At 55.0% G+C, this 12204-nt stretch overlaps 4 protein-coding genes across 4 annotated transcripts; 3 read left to right on the forward strand and 1 right to left on the reverse strand.

Annotated features, from left to right (window-relative positions):
* Positions 1-128: 128 nt before the first annotated feature.
* Positions 129-2527, forward strand: QBC33DRAFT_375376 (NTF2-like protein). Its single transcript, XM_060424019.1, has 4 exons — positions 129-156; positions 258-794; positions 861-2294; positions 2366-2527. The coding sequence occupies exons 2-4, from the start codon at positions 318-320 to the stop codon at positions 2411-2413; spliced, it is 1959 nt and encodes a 652-aa protein (XP_060284603.1). The 5' UTR covers positions 129-156; positions 258-317; the 3' UTR covers positions 2414-2527.
* Positions 2528-3145: 618 nt separating this feature from the next.
* QBC33DRAFT_606855 (uncharacterized protein) lies at positions 3146-5461 on the reverse strand. The gene has a single exon (XM_060432316.1). The coding sequence runs from the start codon at positions 5114-5116 to the stop codon at positions 3242-3244; it is 1875 nt and encodes a 624-aa protein (XP_060284604.1). The 5' UTR covers positions 5117-5461; the 3' UTR covers positions 3146-3241.
* A 465-nt stretch (positions 5462-5926) lies between these two features.
* On the forward strand, positions 5927-6679 carry QBC33DRAFT_557852 (uncharacterized protein; the record flags this gene model as incomplete). Its single annotated transcript, XM_060429837.1, has 1 exon — positions 5927-6679. One exon carries the CDS (start codon positions 5927-5929, stop codon positions 6677-6679), a length of 753 nt encoding a protein of 250 aa, XP_060284605.1.
* Positions 6680-9200: 2521 nt separating this feature from the next.
* On the forward strand, positions 9201-11576 carry QBC33DRAFT_449556 (uncharacterized protein; the record flags this gene model as incomplete). Its single annotated transcript, XM_060424521.1, has 2 exons — positions 9201-10231; positions 10286-11576. The coding sequence occupies 2 exons, from the start codon at positions 9201-9203 to the stop codon at positions 11574-11576; spliced, it is 2322 nt and encodes a 773-aa protein (XP_060284606.1).
* Positions 11577-12204: the final 628 nt, after the last annotated feature.

The raw sequence follows: 12204 nt of genomic DNA on the forward strand, positions 1-12204 counted from the left end.
CCCTTTTACTTCCAACGTTGAAAGGACTCGATTTCTTTGACTCGGATCAGAGGCGTCATATTCAAAGCGTCTCTGATCCCCGCCATCCTCCTCCAACTTTCCTGCTCCTGCAAGCATTGAATACCGCCACGACAATTCTTCGCATCTCCCACTCGAGTAAGATTATCCTGAATCACCTCGACTCCATCCTTGCGCATGCGCCACTCGGCTGCCCCGTCATTTCAACACAAAGCTCTAACCATTGTGCGACTTATCAGCCATCAGCCTCTTTCCTCGCCACCGATTTTTCTCGAGGCCCACGGAGATTCTCCGTCGATATGGCTCCTCCTACTGGACCTCAGGGACGCGGGTCTGGCAGCTCTGCTCGAAGCAGGCAACCAACGCGAGCCAGCGCAAGAGGCGGAAGTATCCAGAAGCGCCGCGCTGCAGGCAACAGGATTGACCGTGATGGCGACGTTTCGATGGGTGCGCCGTCTGCCGGTGCCGCCAGAGGAGCGGGGCGAACCGGCCCGCTGAAGAGAGGCTCAATGACGACGAGATCATCCACTCGAACTGCTCAGAACGTCGTCCTCTACGGACAGGGCGAGCTCGCCATTACGGGAGGCCGTGGCGGGCGCGGTGGCCGGGTTTCTATCAACGCCTCGAAAACTCGGTTTGCCCACCCGGCGATCTTGAAGATCCACGGCCTCAAGGAGAGCAAAGCAGCAACCAATAGCGATGGCGGAATCCGCTCTCTCCTGACTTTTCTCGAGCGAAAAGCCTCGAAAGGAGACAAGCATGTGACGATCCAGAAGGTGGGTTTCGACACCAATCCCCGCCCCGGGTACCTAGGCCAGACAGCGATGCTAAGGATATAACAGTCAGCACTTGTTGGCGATTACGTCTTCATCCAAGTCAGCAAAGACGATGTCCAGGATATTCTCCGATTGAACGACTACAGCCATGCGGGAGCAAAGCTCACCATTTCTGAATCCCAGGAGCCCTGGCCTCACAGGGCTGTTGCATCCCAGCTGACTCAAGAGGCCGCGGATGCCAAGGAGAAACTGAAAACCGTCCTTTTCAAGCGCTACAACGCGGAGACCAGGATCCTCGATCTCTCTTCTCTGGGCCAAGATCAAGATCTTGTCTCGATGGGTCTTTTTGAGCAACGAACCACGGCTGAAAAGGCATTCAAGGCGCTCCTAGTCATTGCAGATGCGCAATTCGACTCTCCCCAAGCGAAGGCTGAGGCTATTCAAGGCGTCTCGCTTTCCGGTAACGAACTCGACAACGTTGCACCGGTGTTTGATCTGGCAGAGAACTTTCCACAACTCAAGATGCTAGATCTTAGCAACAACCGGTTCGACCATCTGCGCAAGCTTAACCGGTGGCGCTACAAATTCCGGAACCTGGAGAACCTGGTTCTCCTTAGAAATCCACTCGAGTCCCAGGATCCGACCTACCAGGCTGAGGTCCTCGAGTGGTTCCCGAAGCTTCAGATCCTCAGCGGAGTGCAGATGAGAACTGCCGAAGAGATTGAGGCAAAGGCTATGGCCTCCCGGCCAACTCCTATTCCCCAGATTGGCTCCGATTTCCGCGATGCGGATGGGGTTGGTGAGGGCTTCCTTCGGGCTTTCTTCCCCCTTTACGACACCGATCGCGTACAGCTGCTCTCCGCATTCTACGACGATGAGAGCAGATTTACCCTTTCTGTCGTCACCCACTCGCCAAAGGAGAGCAATGTTACCCCTCTCCCATGGCAACCCTACCTCAAGTTCTCGCGGAACATGGTCAAGATCCAGACCATCCCGGCGCGAAGTCAGCGCCTCTTCGATGGTGCCCAACTCATTGGAGACCTATGGAAGACCCTCCCGGCTACAAAGCACCCCGAGTTGACGGAACATAACAAATACATCATCGATTGCCATCCCATTCCAGGCCTGGTTGATCCAACTGGCCAGAGCCCGTCCGGGGTTGGCGGTCTCATCATCACCGCACACGGCGAATTCGACGAGATGGAACCAACTACCAACAAAGCCGGCAAGCGTTCCTTCTCCCGCACCTTTGTTCTAGGTCCCGGCCACCCCGGAAGGAACACCATCCGTGTCGTTAGCGACATGCTTTCGTTGCGCGCTTGGAAACCCGTTCCTGTCTTGAGCGCCCCCGTCAATGTCGTTGCTGTTGAGGAGCAGAAGAAACAAATGGTCGCCGAGTTGTCGAACAGGACCAATATGACTCTGCAGTACACGGAACTGTGTCTCTCCGGAGTGGATTGGGACTTCGACAAGGCCTGGGTGGCCTTCGAGCAGAAGAAGGTTGGTGGTTCTTTGTTACTAAAGGATAGATAGGTCCTTTTCAGGTCCATGACTGACTAACTCGAACTTAGGCACAACTTCCCCCAGAGGCATTCATAACCCCCGTTCAGGCCGTTTAGAATGCGGGCAACGGGGTGTCAATTGAAATGATCATGGAGGGACAACTGTGATCTTGTACCAAGATTCTGGGGTGTTGGAGAGGTGTTGGCAAGGTTTTCCCGAAGGAAGAAGGATGAATCAATGGAGCCGCTGGTGAACAACACAGGGCTCATCACAAGATTGCAAGGGAGAAAAAAAATTTAGGGGAAGAATCGGCGGAGGGCTGGCGAAGAGGAGATTCATGACGCTCAAGGAAGGACATGCAGAGGGCGTTCTAACGGATTGAATTTGGAACTTGTAAACCTGACAATGGTGCTTGCTTGCATATCAGCGAAGGGGAAACGGATGGAAGGAGTTTCGGAAAGGCGGTTATTCTGCATTCTGCTGAGCGAGATGCCATCGAGCACTCCCTCCATCCCGACACTCGCCCAGTCAGGTTGTTCTCTGGCGCGGTGGTTGCGGACTGGACCAGTCATGGGTTGCATCGAGGGCAATAAAAATACAAATGGGAGAGAGATATACCAGACTATCGATAGTCCAATATAACTCGCTTGCTTCGTCGAGCACGAGTAGCGTAGCGCAAGCCGTGCCATATTGGCACCTTTTGGTGATTCCTAAGGAAGTACTGGCCATTGTAGGATATGCGGCCTACGAGTCACAGTCTGGAGGAAGTGCTGCGATGCTTGGAACGAAATTCAATACTTTACGGACGTGGTCTAGAAGAGCAGAAGGAACAAGAGTTAGAGAACAATATCAAAGTTAACCCCGCCTCCCTAGCTTCCGATATGGACCAACATATCATTGCGCCAGTCCGAAAACACACAAATACGAAACATAATACTTACTGCTTATCCAGATGCTGCTTCTTCGTTTCCCCCGTCCCAAGGGTCAATGCCAGACTCACCGCCGTCCTCTCTCTCCCTCACCAGGGTTCTCGCCAGTGGGCTTCTCCCAGGCTTCTCCCAGAACAGTTTCCGGGGACTCTCGCTCCTGTCTCGTCTGCAGGCCAGGCTCTCAGACCGCTTCTTGAACTGTACCCTGAACTTCTCGCGCAGGTCTTCTCCCCCCTGCTGCTGCTGCTGCTCTTGCTCCTCCCCCGCACCATCACCACCAGCTACAGCCGCTGCGACATATCGAGGCAGCACATCAACGACCCGGTCCGACCCTCCGCCACCATCGCCGCCGTCCTCGGCGTCCCAGGTGAAAAGCGACAGCTGGGCCTGCAGGAAGGTGGCGACCATGCGCATGTCCCACCGGAAGGCCAGCTCGTCGGCATACGGCAGGGTGACGACCTCGCGGTCGACGCCCTCCCAGTCGACCTCGCGGGCCCCGGCGTCGAGGGCCGGGCAGGCACGCGCCGCGGCGGCCCGCACCGACCGGTCCAGCTTGAGCAGGTACAGGAGCAGCTCGCAGGGCGGCATGGCGGCGGGCAGGCTGAGGTACCGTCTGATGCGCGACAGCCGCGCCCGGCCCTCGGGGTGGGTGTAGTGCCACTGGGGCGTCGCGGACTGTGGGCTCGGGAGGCCACGGGCCGGCGGGACGGTCGTGACGCGATGCCGGAGGGGGCCGCTGAGGCGGGGGCCGATGTGGGTTGTTGGGCGGGTTAGGCGCCGGGGTGCGGGCGGGGGCCGGCTGGGGAGGGGGAGTATACGGGCGTAGACCGTTGGGAGACGTGGGTCGTAGGCGGGGTTTCTGGCCCTAGGATGAGGGTTATCATCAGCATCTTCGATGTGATACGGGGTAGGAGGTCTCCTTGGGACTTGACTTCTCCACGTATCAACTCCTTGTGTTGCTGAGGCAATCTGTGGTTGCCGCAGGTTATGTTGAGACGGGCTGAAAGGGTCGCCAAAGCCGTCATCGTCGTCGTCGTCATCGTCCATCTCATCTCCCGAGCATGAGTTATCGCTGTCCGAGCAAGAGGGGGATGTGCTCCACCTGGAAGGGGGTCGCACATACTCCTCCTCCACCTCCTCCACTTCCTCAACTGCCTCGCCCTGCAGAGTATCAGCTGAAGCCGCACGGAAACCGTCGACATTCAGGGGAGAGGTGCTGCAAACTTCGTACGGCCCGCAGAGCCTGATCGCCTCATTATCTCGCCGACTGCCGATCTGTGAAGGAATGTTCAGCGGCAGTCGGTCCGGGTCCGCGACCGCATCCTCCATCGTATCCTCGGTTATCAAGCTCGAGACAAGGCTCCCTCTCGCGGCGCTATGAGTCGGACTGGTCACTAGATCGACCTCCCTTCCGACCAAGTCCCTCAGCGACACAAAGCCCCCGGTGTCTCTGTGGAACCGAGGCAGCTTCAGGCCCCCCTGCTTGTTCAACCGCCCGGCCTCATCCATCTGGGTCCGAAGCTGACCCAGCGCTTGCGGGTCGTCGGGATGCGTTGCCAGTGCCAGGGTAGCATCCTGGCCCATGGCTTGGATGGAGTACCCATTGGAAGGATGAGCCCTGGTCGTGGCTCTGCGGGACTTCTCTGCGGCAACGGCCTGGGCATGGTAGACGCTTGTCAGTGCGTAGGGGTCGCCGGCGAGGTAGGCGCGGGTTTCGCTCTCACCATTGGCACAGGGGGCGGAAGGGATTGTGGGGGTGGGGAACGAAATGGGGAATACTGAACTGGTCGGGGGGTGGCATTCGTGCGAGTCGGCGTCCGAGTCGCTATTCTTGCCTTCTCTCTGCTTCCGAGAGGCCCAGAGCCTCAGCTGCTTGAAGGGAAAGACCATTGCTTTTGAGGCCTGCCTGAATCAGACAAGGCCGCGAAACCGCAGCCTTCTATTGCTGTCTTTACTGTTTCCTGAGAGCTCTCTTGGGCAAATTTGGATGGTGGAGGAGAAGAGGTGATGGCTGATCGAATGCAACTTATTTTATACTACCAGACGGATGCTGGGCTTCGAATGTTGCCAGAAAAACAAAGTCTTTCTTTGTAGACCCATATTTGCAACAACATGATTATTGGAACATTGTCACCTGTCAAAGAACCTTTTACGAAGCCCTTGATTCAAGAATTTGAGCCGCATCAGTAGGCTTCGATGCCTGAGTTTGACTATAGTATCCCTGAAGGGTGCCATTGTGCCGTCACGGGCTGACTGCCACTGCTTAAGAGGCGACGCGGCTTGTTCAAAACAGGGAAGGCTGTTGTTATCTTAGGCATGAAAGGAGGAAACAAAGGCGCTGTTCGGGACTTCAAAGACAGCTTTGTCTCTGTCGCGAGGGTATCGATAAGAAGGCCATCACCATGGCCAAACCGAGAAACATCGGTCTCAAAGAGAGAATGAGACACTGGCCTTCACCTATGGCACTATTAAGGGCACTGCTTTCGACTCTCCATACTCGCCGTGGTCGAGGAAAGCCTCTATTTGGGCGACGAACATATCATCATCTCATACTCCGAGAACAATAGAAACCAAGCTGCAGGAGAAGCTACTACAACAATACTCGACTGACGAGAACCACAAGAAAACTGGTCAGCTAGATCGCATAGATTGATATATACACACTACTGATAAAATTCAGAATACTTGAGCAGAAAACAAATGTGCGAGGAGCACAGCTGGCTATTCAGCGGCTGCCGTCACACATGGCGAGCGAAAAGCCACTGCGAGGCCGCAAGGCGCGCGAAACGACAAGCCGAGAGCGGATGCTGCGGCCTATGGTCTAGCACGCCGAGAAAGGTCTGCCAGGTGAGACACGAGACTCACTATGATCCCCGGCCCTGCCGCCAGTGCCAAAGGGCTGCCCGCGAGAGGATCGACCGAGAAGCACGCGAAACAGCTGAAGCAAGGGCCCAGGCCAAGCGGGCAGCGGAGAAGTACGGATGGCGGGCTGCCGCCCTGCGCGGCGGTAACGGTGTCGGTGCCAGCGAGGGAACCGGGAGGGACTCATACATCAGCACCGGACTGTACCAGCAAGCGGCGAATATCCTCCCGGAGAGTGGGTACAGGCGACAAGTGCCGCCGCCGCCCGGTCGCGCGGCAACAACCAGAATGCCTAGAGGTTACACGAGGAGAATTGGCGCATCCGAGGTCCTGCCTCCGCTTCCCATAGCTTTGACTCGGGACCAAGTCCGGAGAGGCGCGGGTGGCCCCGACGGTCGCGGACGCTGGCGCCAACAGGACCCGGAACCAAGCCAACGAGACAGGCGCGAAATCAGGGATTCGTACCACAACATGATGCGTTCCGCAGGCTTCCCCCTACCTCTGCCACAGCAGAGACACGAAGCCTCGGACAAGCACGATGAACCGCTGCCTGACGACGACTTTCTGGCCATGGTGAGCCGCGTTGGGTGATGACGACCAATGTCCACCCGGTGAGGTGGGAACCAGACACCCATAACAATGGGATTGGGCATCGGAGTGATGCTCACCGTGGTTAGTAATGGGTGTGATACGACTGCCACATCGGATAGCCGCTGAGACCAATCATAGATTTGAGAGGTTAGAACCATCGGTCAAGCAATCAATAGAGAAAGACCGGGCAGAATGCGACGATTCAAAAATAGAAAATCAGCTGAGGTCTCAATACATCCTCGGTGGGCTGGGAGGATCGTCCGTAGTAAACAAGTAATCTAATCGTCTAATGAATACCGACCCGTCTGCTGTTTGAAGTGGTGTGTCGTTCTCGGCAAGATCTGGTCATTCTCCATCCTGGCTACATGGAGTGATACGGGCCATTTTTGAGACAAGCATTTACCGATGGGCTAAGACGTCGGCGACCAACAGAAATACAGGTGCCTGGATTGAGAGACATGCCGCCCGGCTCGTCCCTGCAAGAACGCTCAAAACGAACCGAAAGGGTGACCAGCCGACATGACGACAGCAGGGAAAAGGGGGGTCTCACAAGGCTGCCATTTATCTCCCATCCTATTGGTTGAAATGCAGGAGAGCGGGGCGAGGCCCCACCTAGAATAGTGCATTTGAGGTTGTAGGGCTGATGACAAAGCTTGACTTGGGGAGGAGGGTGGTTGACGCGCCAGACGGGGTACGTGTCATATCCTCCTAGGACGCTTGGCGAATCGGTTGGGGCAGAGATGACGACGCGAGCCCGCGACTGATAATACACTAGGGTAAGCTTGTTGTTCCTGAACAGATCGAGAGCCGGGTTATGCCTGGCTCGTGCTCAACTCGTGCTCTGACCCCCTTTCTCCCTTTCCTTACGTATGCGTAGGACAAACCTCATCGAAGGGGGGTCGCTAGGACTGGTGGCAGCCCATATTCGCAACGTTGCTATGTACGCCCTGCTTTGGCACTGCAAAGTACTCCACTCCAGCCGGGTTTTGGGGAGAAACACGGGATTTCGGGTGATGTGGCCAACAGAACAAACAGCCCTACAAGCCCCGGCAGCCCCCGGATGAATCGGGTCATTTCATCCTCGCACGGTCTGGATTGTTGCTCATCCATCCTATGACCCTGGACTGCATGCAAACGACTGCATGCAACGACTGACTGCATGCACACAAGCGAATTGTAGCGTCTCGAGACCATGGTTAACATCATGCAGCTATTAGTGTCGGTCGAGTCCAAGGTTAACAATGCGCAACTATTGGTGTCGGTCGAGCCCGTATGGAGCTGTTGCAAGTTTCTGGTACGAAACTTGGGTTATTGGCCGGAATGTGTGGAGGGCTGTAAACGAGGCTGATGTCTGCTTATTATGTACTCTTTCTTGCGTGCTACACAGGAACCTGGAAGTAACTTTTAACAGAAGGAACCTTGAACAGATCTCCGTGTGATTTCCAAGTCTAAGATGGTCTGCCATTCCTCGGGGTTCTGTGTACAAACTTGGCTCTAAATTCTCTCAGCATTCCCGAGATGTTACCTCTGACGTGTTAAGCTCCATGAGTACATGTCGTTGGGTGTTTAGCTGTCGGTCCTGCATCGGTTCAGACTGCACATACACAGTAGGTACACTAGGTAAGGTACTGAGCAGGGGGTCAACCCCATCAAAAAGGGCGGTGCGCATCCAGGACATAACCGCCAACTTTTTTTTTCAAATCTCCCAGTATTCAGACAGAGTGACACTTACCGGTCTTTCGCATAAACCATCTGCAGTGTAAATCTAAACAATGTGCAGTTTACCAATTCTTATTTCGGTTCCGAACGAACCGTGCCCACATCTCATTGGCTGGGTGGGGTACCGGCCACAGCTCCTAACTCCGTACCAACAGAATTCGAGTCTAACCGGCTCTGGAATTAGCGCGAGGGCGGTGCGGCGCAGTTTAGGCAACCACATCGTCGTCGAAGGTTGTCCGTCCCCTTTGGTTCCTGCCCTGATTTCTGTCCCATTTTCCTCAACGACTTCTCTTTCCTCTGTCCTGAGGCGGCCTCCCCCCGTTGTTCAGTAACCCCATACAAGACCACCCATAGCCACCCGGAAAGCGGTTCTGCTTCCTTCCTCGCCCGATTATTATCTACGCGTTTTGCTCATTCCTTCCCTGGCTGTTTCTGTTGAAGGACTATCGTAGTCCTCGCGGTTAACCGACATTGTAAGATTGGCTCTCTCTGCATCCCGAGTTCCCCAATTCCCGGTATACTGTTTGCCACACGACAGGCGTCGCCTGTCTCATCTCCAATGAGAGATATTTTCTTTTGACACGTCGATTGACCAATGTCCTCTTCCCAACTGGGTGTCCTGTCTCTCATTTAGGGGGCTCTCTTCCTCTCGGTGCATGTGTCCCAACTGTGTGACTCACACCCGCCCGTCGTCCTCAGCCTTACGAGACCATGGACCATACTGACACTTATAATTTACCCAGTCCCCTGCTTTACAACCTTAGTTAGGACTTGGCTCCACCCCGCACTCACCGGAACGAATATGTCGCGCAACCCTCGAAGGACTCCGGTGACTCGACCGTCCTCTGAGGCCCTTGGCCTTAAGACTAACATGGTCCTCCGCAAGGGAGCCACCTTCCACTCCCCTACCACTTCGACTTCAACCCCGGAGTTGGATATTACCGACTTCAGACCTCCCCGATTGCCGCAACGCTCTCAAACGAACCTTGACGATGTCATCGACGCTAATCGTCGCCGTGCTGCTCTGACTCTCGGCAACATCGACAACGTCCTCGCCCCTTCTATCGAGACCTCGTTGGCGTCGTCCCTAAGGCAACTCCGCGACGACAGCCTACCTATCCCCCGAGGAATCCTCGACCACACCCTCGATTCAAGCTTCATGTCGAAGGAACCAGCAGTTGACCGGCGCGTCTTGCGCCCTCGCCCCAACCGCTGTCACGATTCCGACAGCGGCCTCGGCACCTCGATTGCCTCCACCAACGAGAAGCGCGCCGGCTCTTCTCTCAAAAAGGAGAAGTCGACCTTTAAGACTTCTGCTATTACTAGGTCTGCAGCTGCTCTCTCCACATCGGCGAACGCTCAAGCACTCAGTGCCCGGTCCATCAACCGCATCTACGAGCATGCTCTGAAACCGATACTGGCAAAGCGAAAATACAAAGACTTCCATCCCCTCATTCTGGAATGCCCCAAGAGAATCCAGAAGGAGGATATCGTCTGCCTTCGAGACGTCGAGAAGACACTCCTCCTCCTTGCTCCGGTAAGTAAACCTGTCGCGAATGATCAAAGTTCTAGGGTAGAAGCTTATCGCGCTTTCGGTTTAAAGGCGAGAACCGCAGATATCGGACTGTACCTCGATTTCAGCCTGTTCACTGTTCGATGCATTCAAACAACCGTTGAACACCTGCCCGATCGCGAGCTAACTCGGCCCCGCGACACTCCCTACACTGGCGGCTATTTTATCGACCTTGTTGACCAGATCCGCCACTACGCCCAACAACTTGCTGACGCCAAGGAGAAGGGGACTCGAGGGGACGACCAGATGGATGTCGACCAGTATGACCCACCTGCTCCATTGCACCTTCCAGCTATGCTAACTTTGTTGCCTAGGAGCGACGAAATCAAGCTGCATGGTGGTATCCACATCAACGGCTGCCCAGCTGAACTTGTCCGCGTGAAGAAGAACGGCACGGCCGTCTCCATCGCCACCGGCGAACCTGTCGATGTCGTTGAGGAGCATTCCAAGGGCGCTGTGAGAATCAAGCGCTCGTTGAGCGAGCAGCTTGATGACGAAGAAGAAATCCAGCGATCCATGGCACGCCGGAAGAAGAATGCGAGCCCCGAAGAGCTGGCCCCCAAGAGGTGTCGTGAGCCTGGCTGCAACAAAGAGTTCAAGCGTCCGTGCGATTTGACCAAGCACGAGAAGACCCACTCTCGGCCCTGGAAGTGCCCCGTCCCGACTTGCAAGTATCACGAGTATGGGTGGCCAACCGAGAAGGAGATGGATCGCCACCGCAATGACAAGCACTCGGCCAACCCACCCATGTACGAGTGCCTGTACAAGCCTTGCTCGTACAAGTCGAAGCGTGACTCCAACCGCAAGCAGCACATGGAGAAGGCCCATGGCTGGAACTACGTGCGGACCAAGTCCAACAATAACAACAAGTCGTCCCTACCAAGCGTGCAGGGAAGCACCGCCGAGCCAACCCCCCAGCTTCAGAACATCGCAACCCCGTCGAGTGACCATAGCGTGGGGGTCGCAACTCCCACTGATGACCAGCTTGGCCACATCTTCAGCAACAGCAACAACAATCTTAACTTCCCCACGTACCTACCTCATGATACCGATTTCGACATGATCCCGCAAGATCTCAAGCTCGACTACTCTCCTGCCGACAATGGCACACCTTCGACTGACTCTGGGCTGGACTTCAACTCTACGTACCAGGACATTGGGAATGACTTCACTCTCTACGAGGACATCTACACTGCCCATGTCCGAGTTCCCGCTCCGATGCATGACGTTTTCCAGAAGGAGTTTCCTCAGCATTTTACTAGCTTCACCGCTGCTGAGATGCGCCCGCCGCAACCTGCTTCTCATATCTCGCCCATCGGGCAGGGCAATGCCATGCTATTTACGCCCTCCTCCCTGGCCGAGATCGACGAAGGTTTCGACGAGCACCAAGACTTCTGTGGCACAGGGAAGGGCTACAATGGTGATGATTTTGTCCTGTTTCCGGACAACAATACCTCGAAGCCCGTGTTCAACAACCCACTCCTCTTCGGCGAGATTCCGAGCCTGGCTGCCGGCTTCTCCCAACCAAACTCGCAGGATTTGCTGGACGCCTTGATGATGGATTGTCATTGGACGAATGATTACAAGAACTTCACCCAACATTAGTCGAAGCTCCTGGAGGCGCGCATCAACCGGAATTGGATAAGATGACGGAGGCTTTGGGAAGCTTGGCTTCTTACGTTTTGTGTTACGATGTGACGAACTACAAATATGTTTATGGGGACGAGCAGATGATGTTATTCCTTCGATTCGAGCTGCCTAGTCCGGTTCAGATTGACAATACTATGTGGGCGACGATTCCAGCATACTTGCCTTGCCGTCTTTGTCTTGGGAGGCCTTATTTGCCTTTTCTTTGTCTAGGATCTAGGATTTCTTGCCCTGAGTATTGTCACCTGGTACTGTAATTAAGTTGATCTTCCCCTCAGTCATATTTATCAATGTCTTCACCGAGATGGCGGCCAAAGCTTGGACACGAGGTTGAAAAATGTCCAGGTTTTGATAATCAAGATAAATGGAACTAGAGCTAGCCAGATGCCTTTCATAAATGGAACACACATCGAGACTGTAAACTGCGTCTTTTTACTCTTGTGATGGCCAATAGCCACTGAATCTACCTACGCAGTAGTATCTGGCATTTCGATTGGGGGTTCGCCAAGGTCAGTTGTGTGGGCCTTCCTTTCATTTTATATCACGTGATACAGCTTTCCTCCCCAAAACCCGAACGCCCAAATTT

This window comes from Phialemonium atrogriseum (genome assembly GCF_030411735.1).
Source record: "Phialemonium atrogriseum strain 8032-3 unplaced genomic scaffold QBC33scaffold_9, whole genome shotgun sequence".
Lineage (NCBI taxonomy): Eukaryota > Fungi > Ascomycota > Sordariomycetes > Cephalothecales > Cephalothecaceae > Phialemonium > Phialemonium atrogriseum.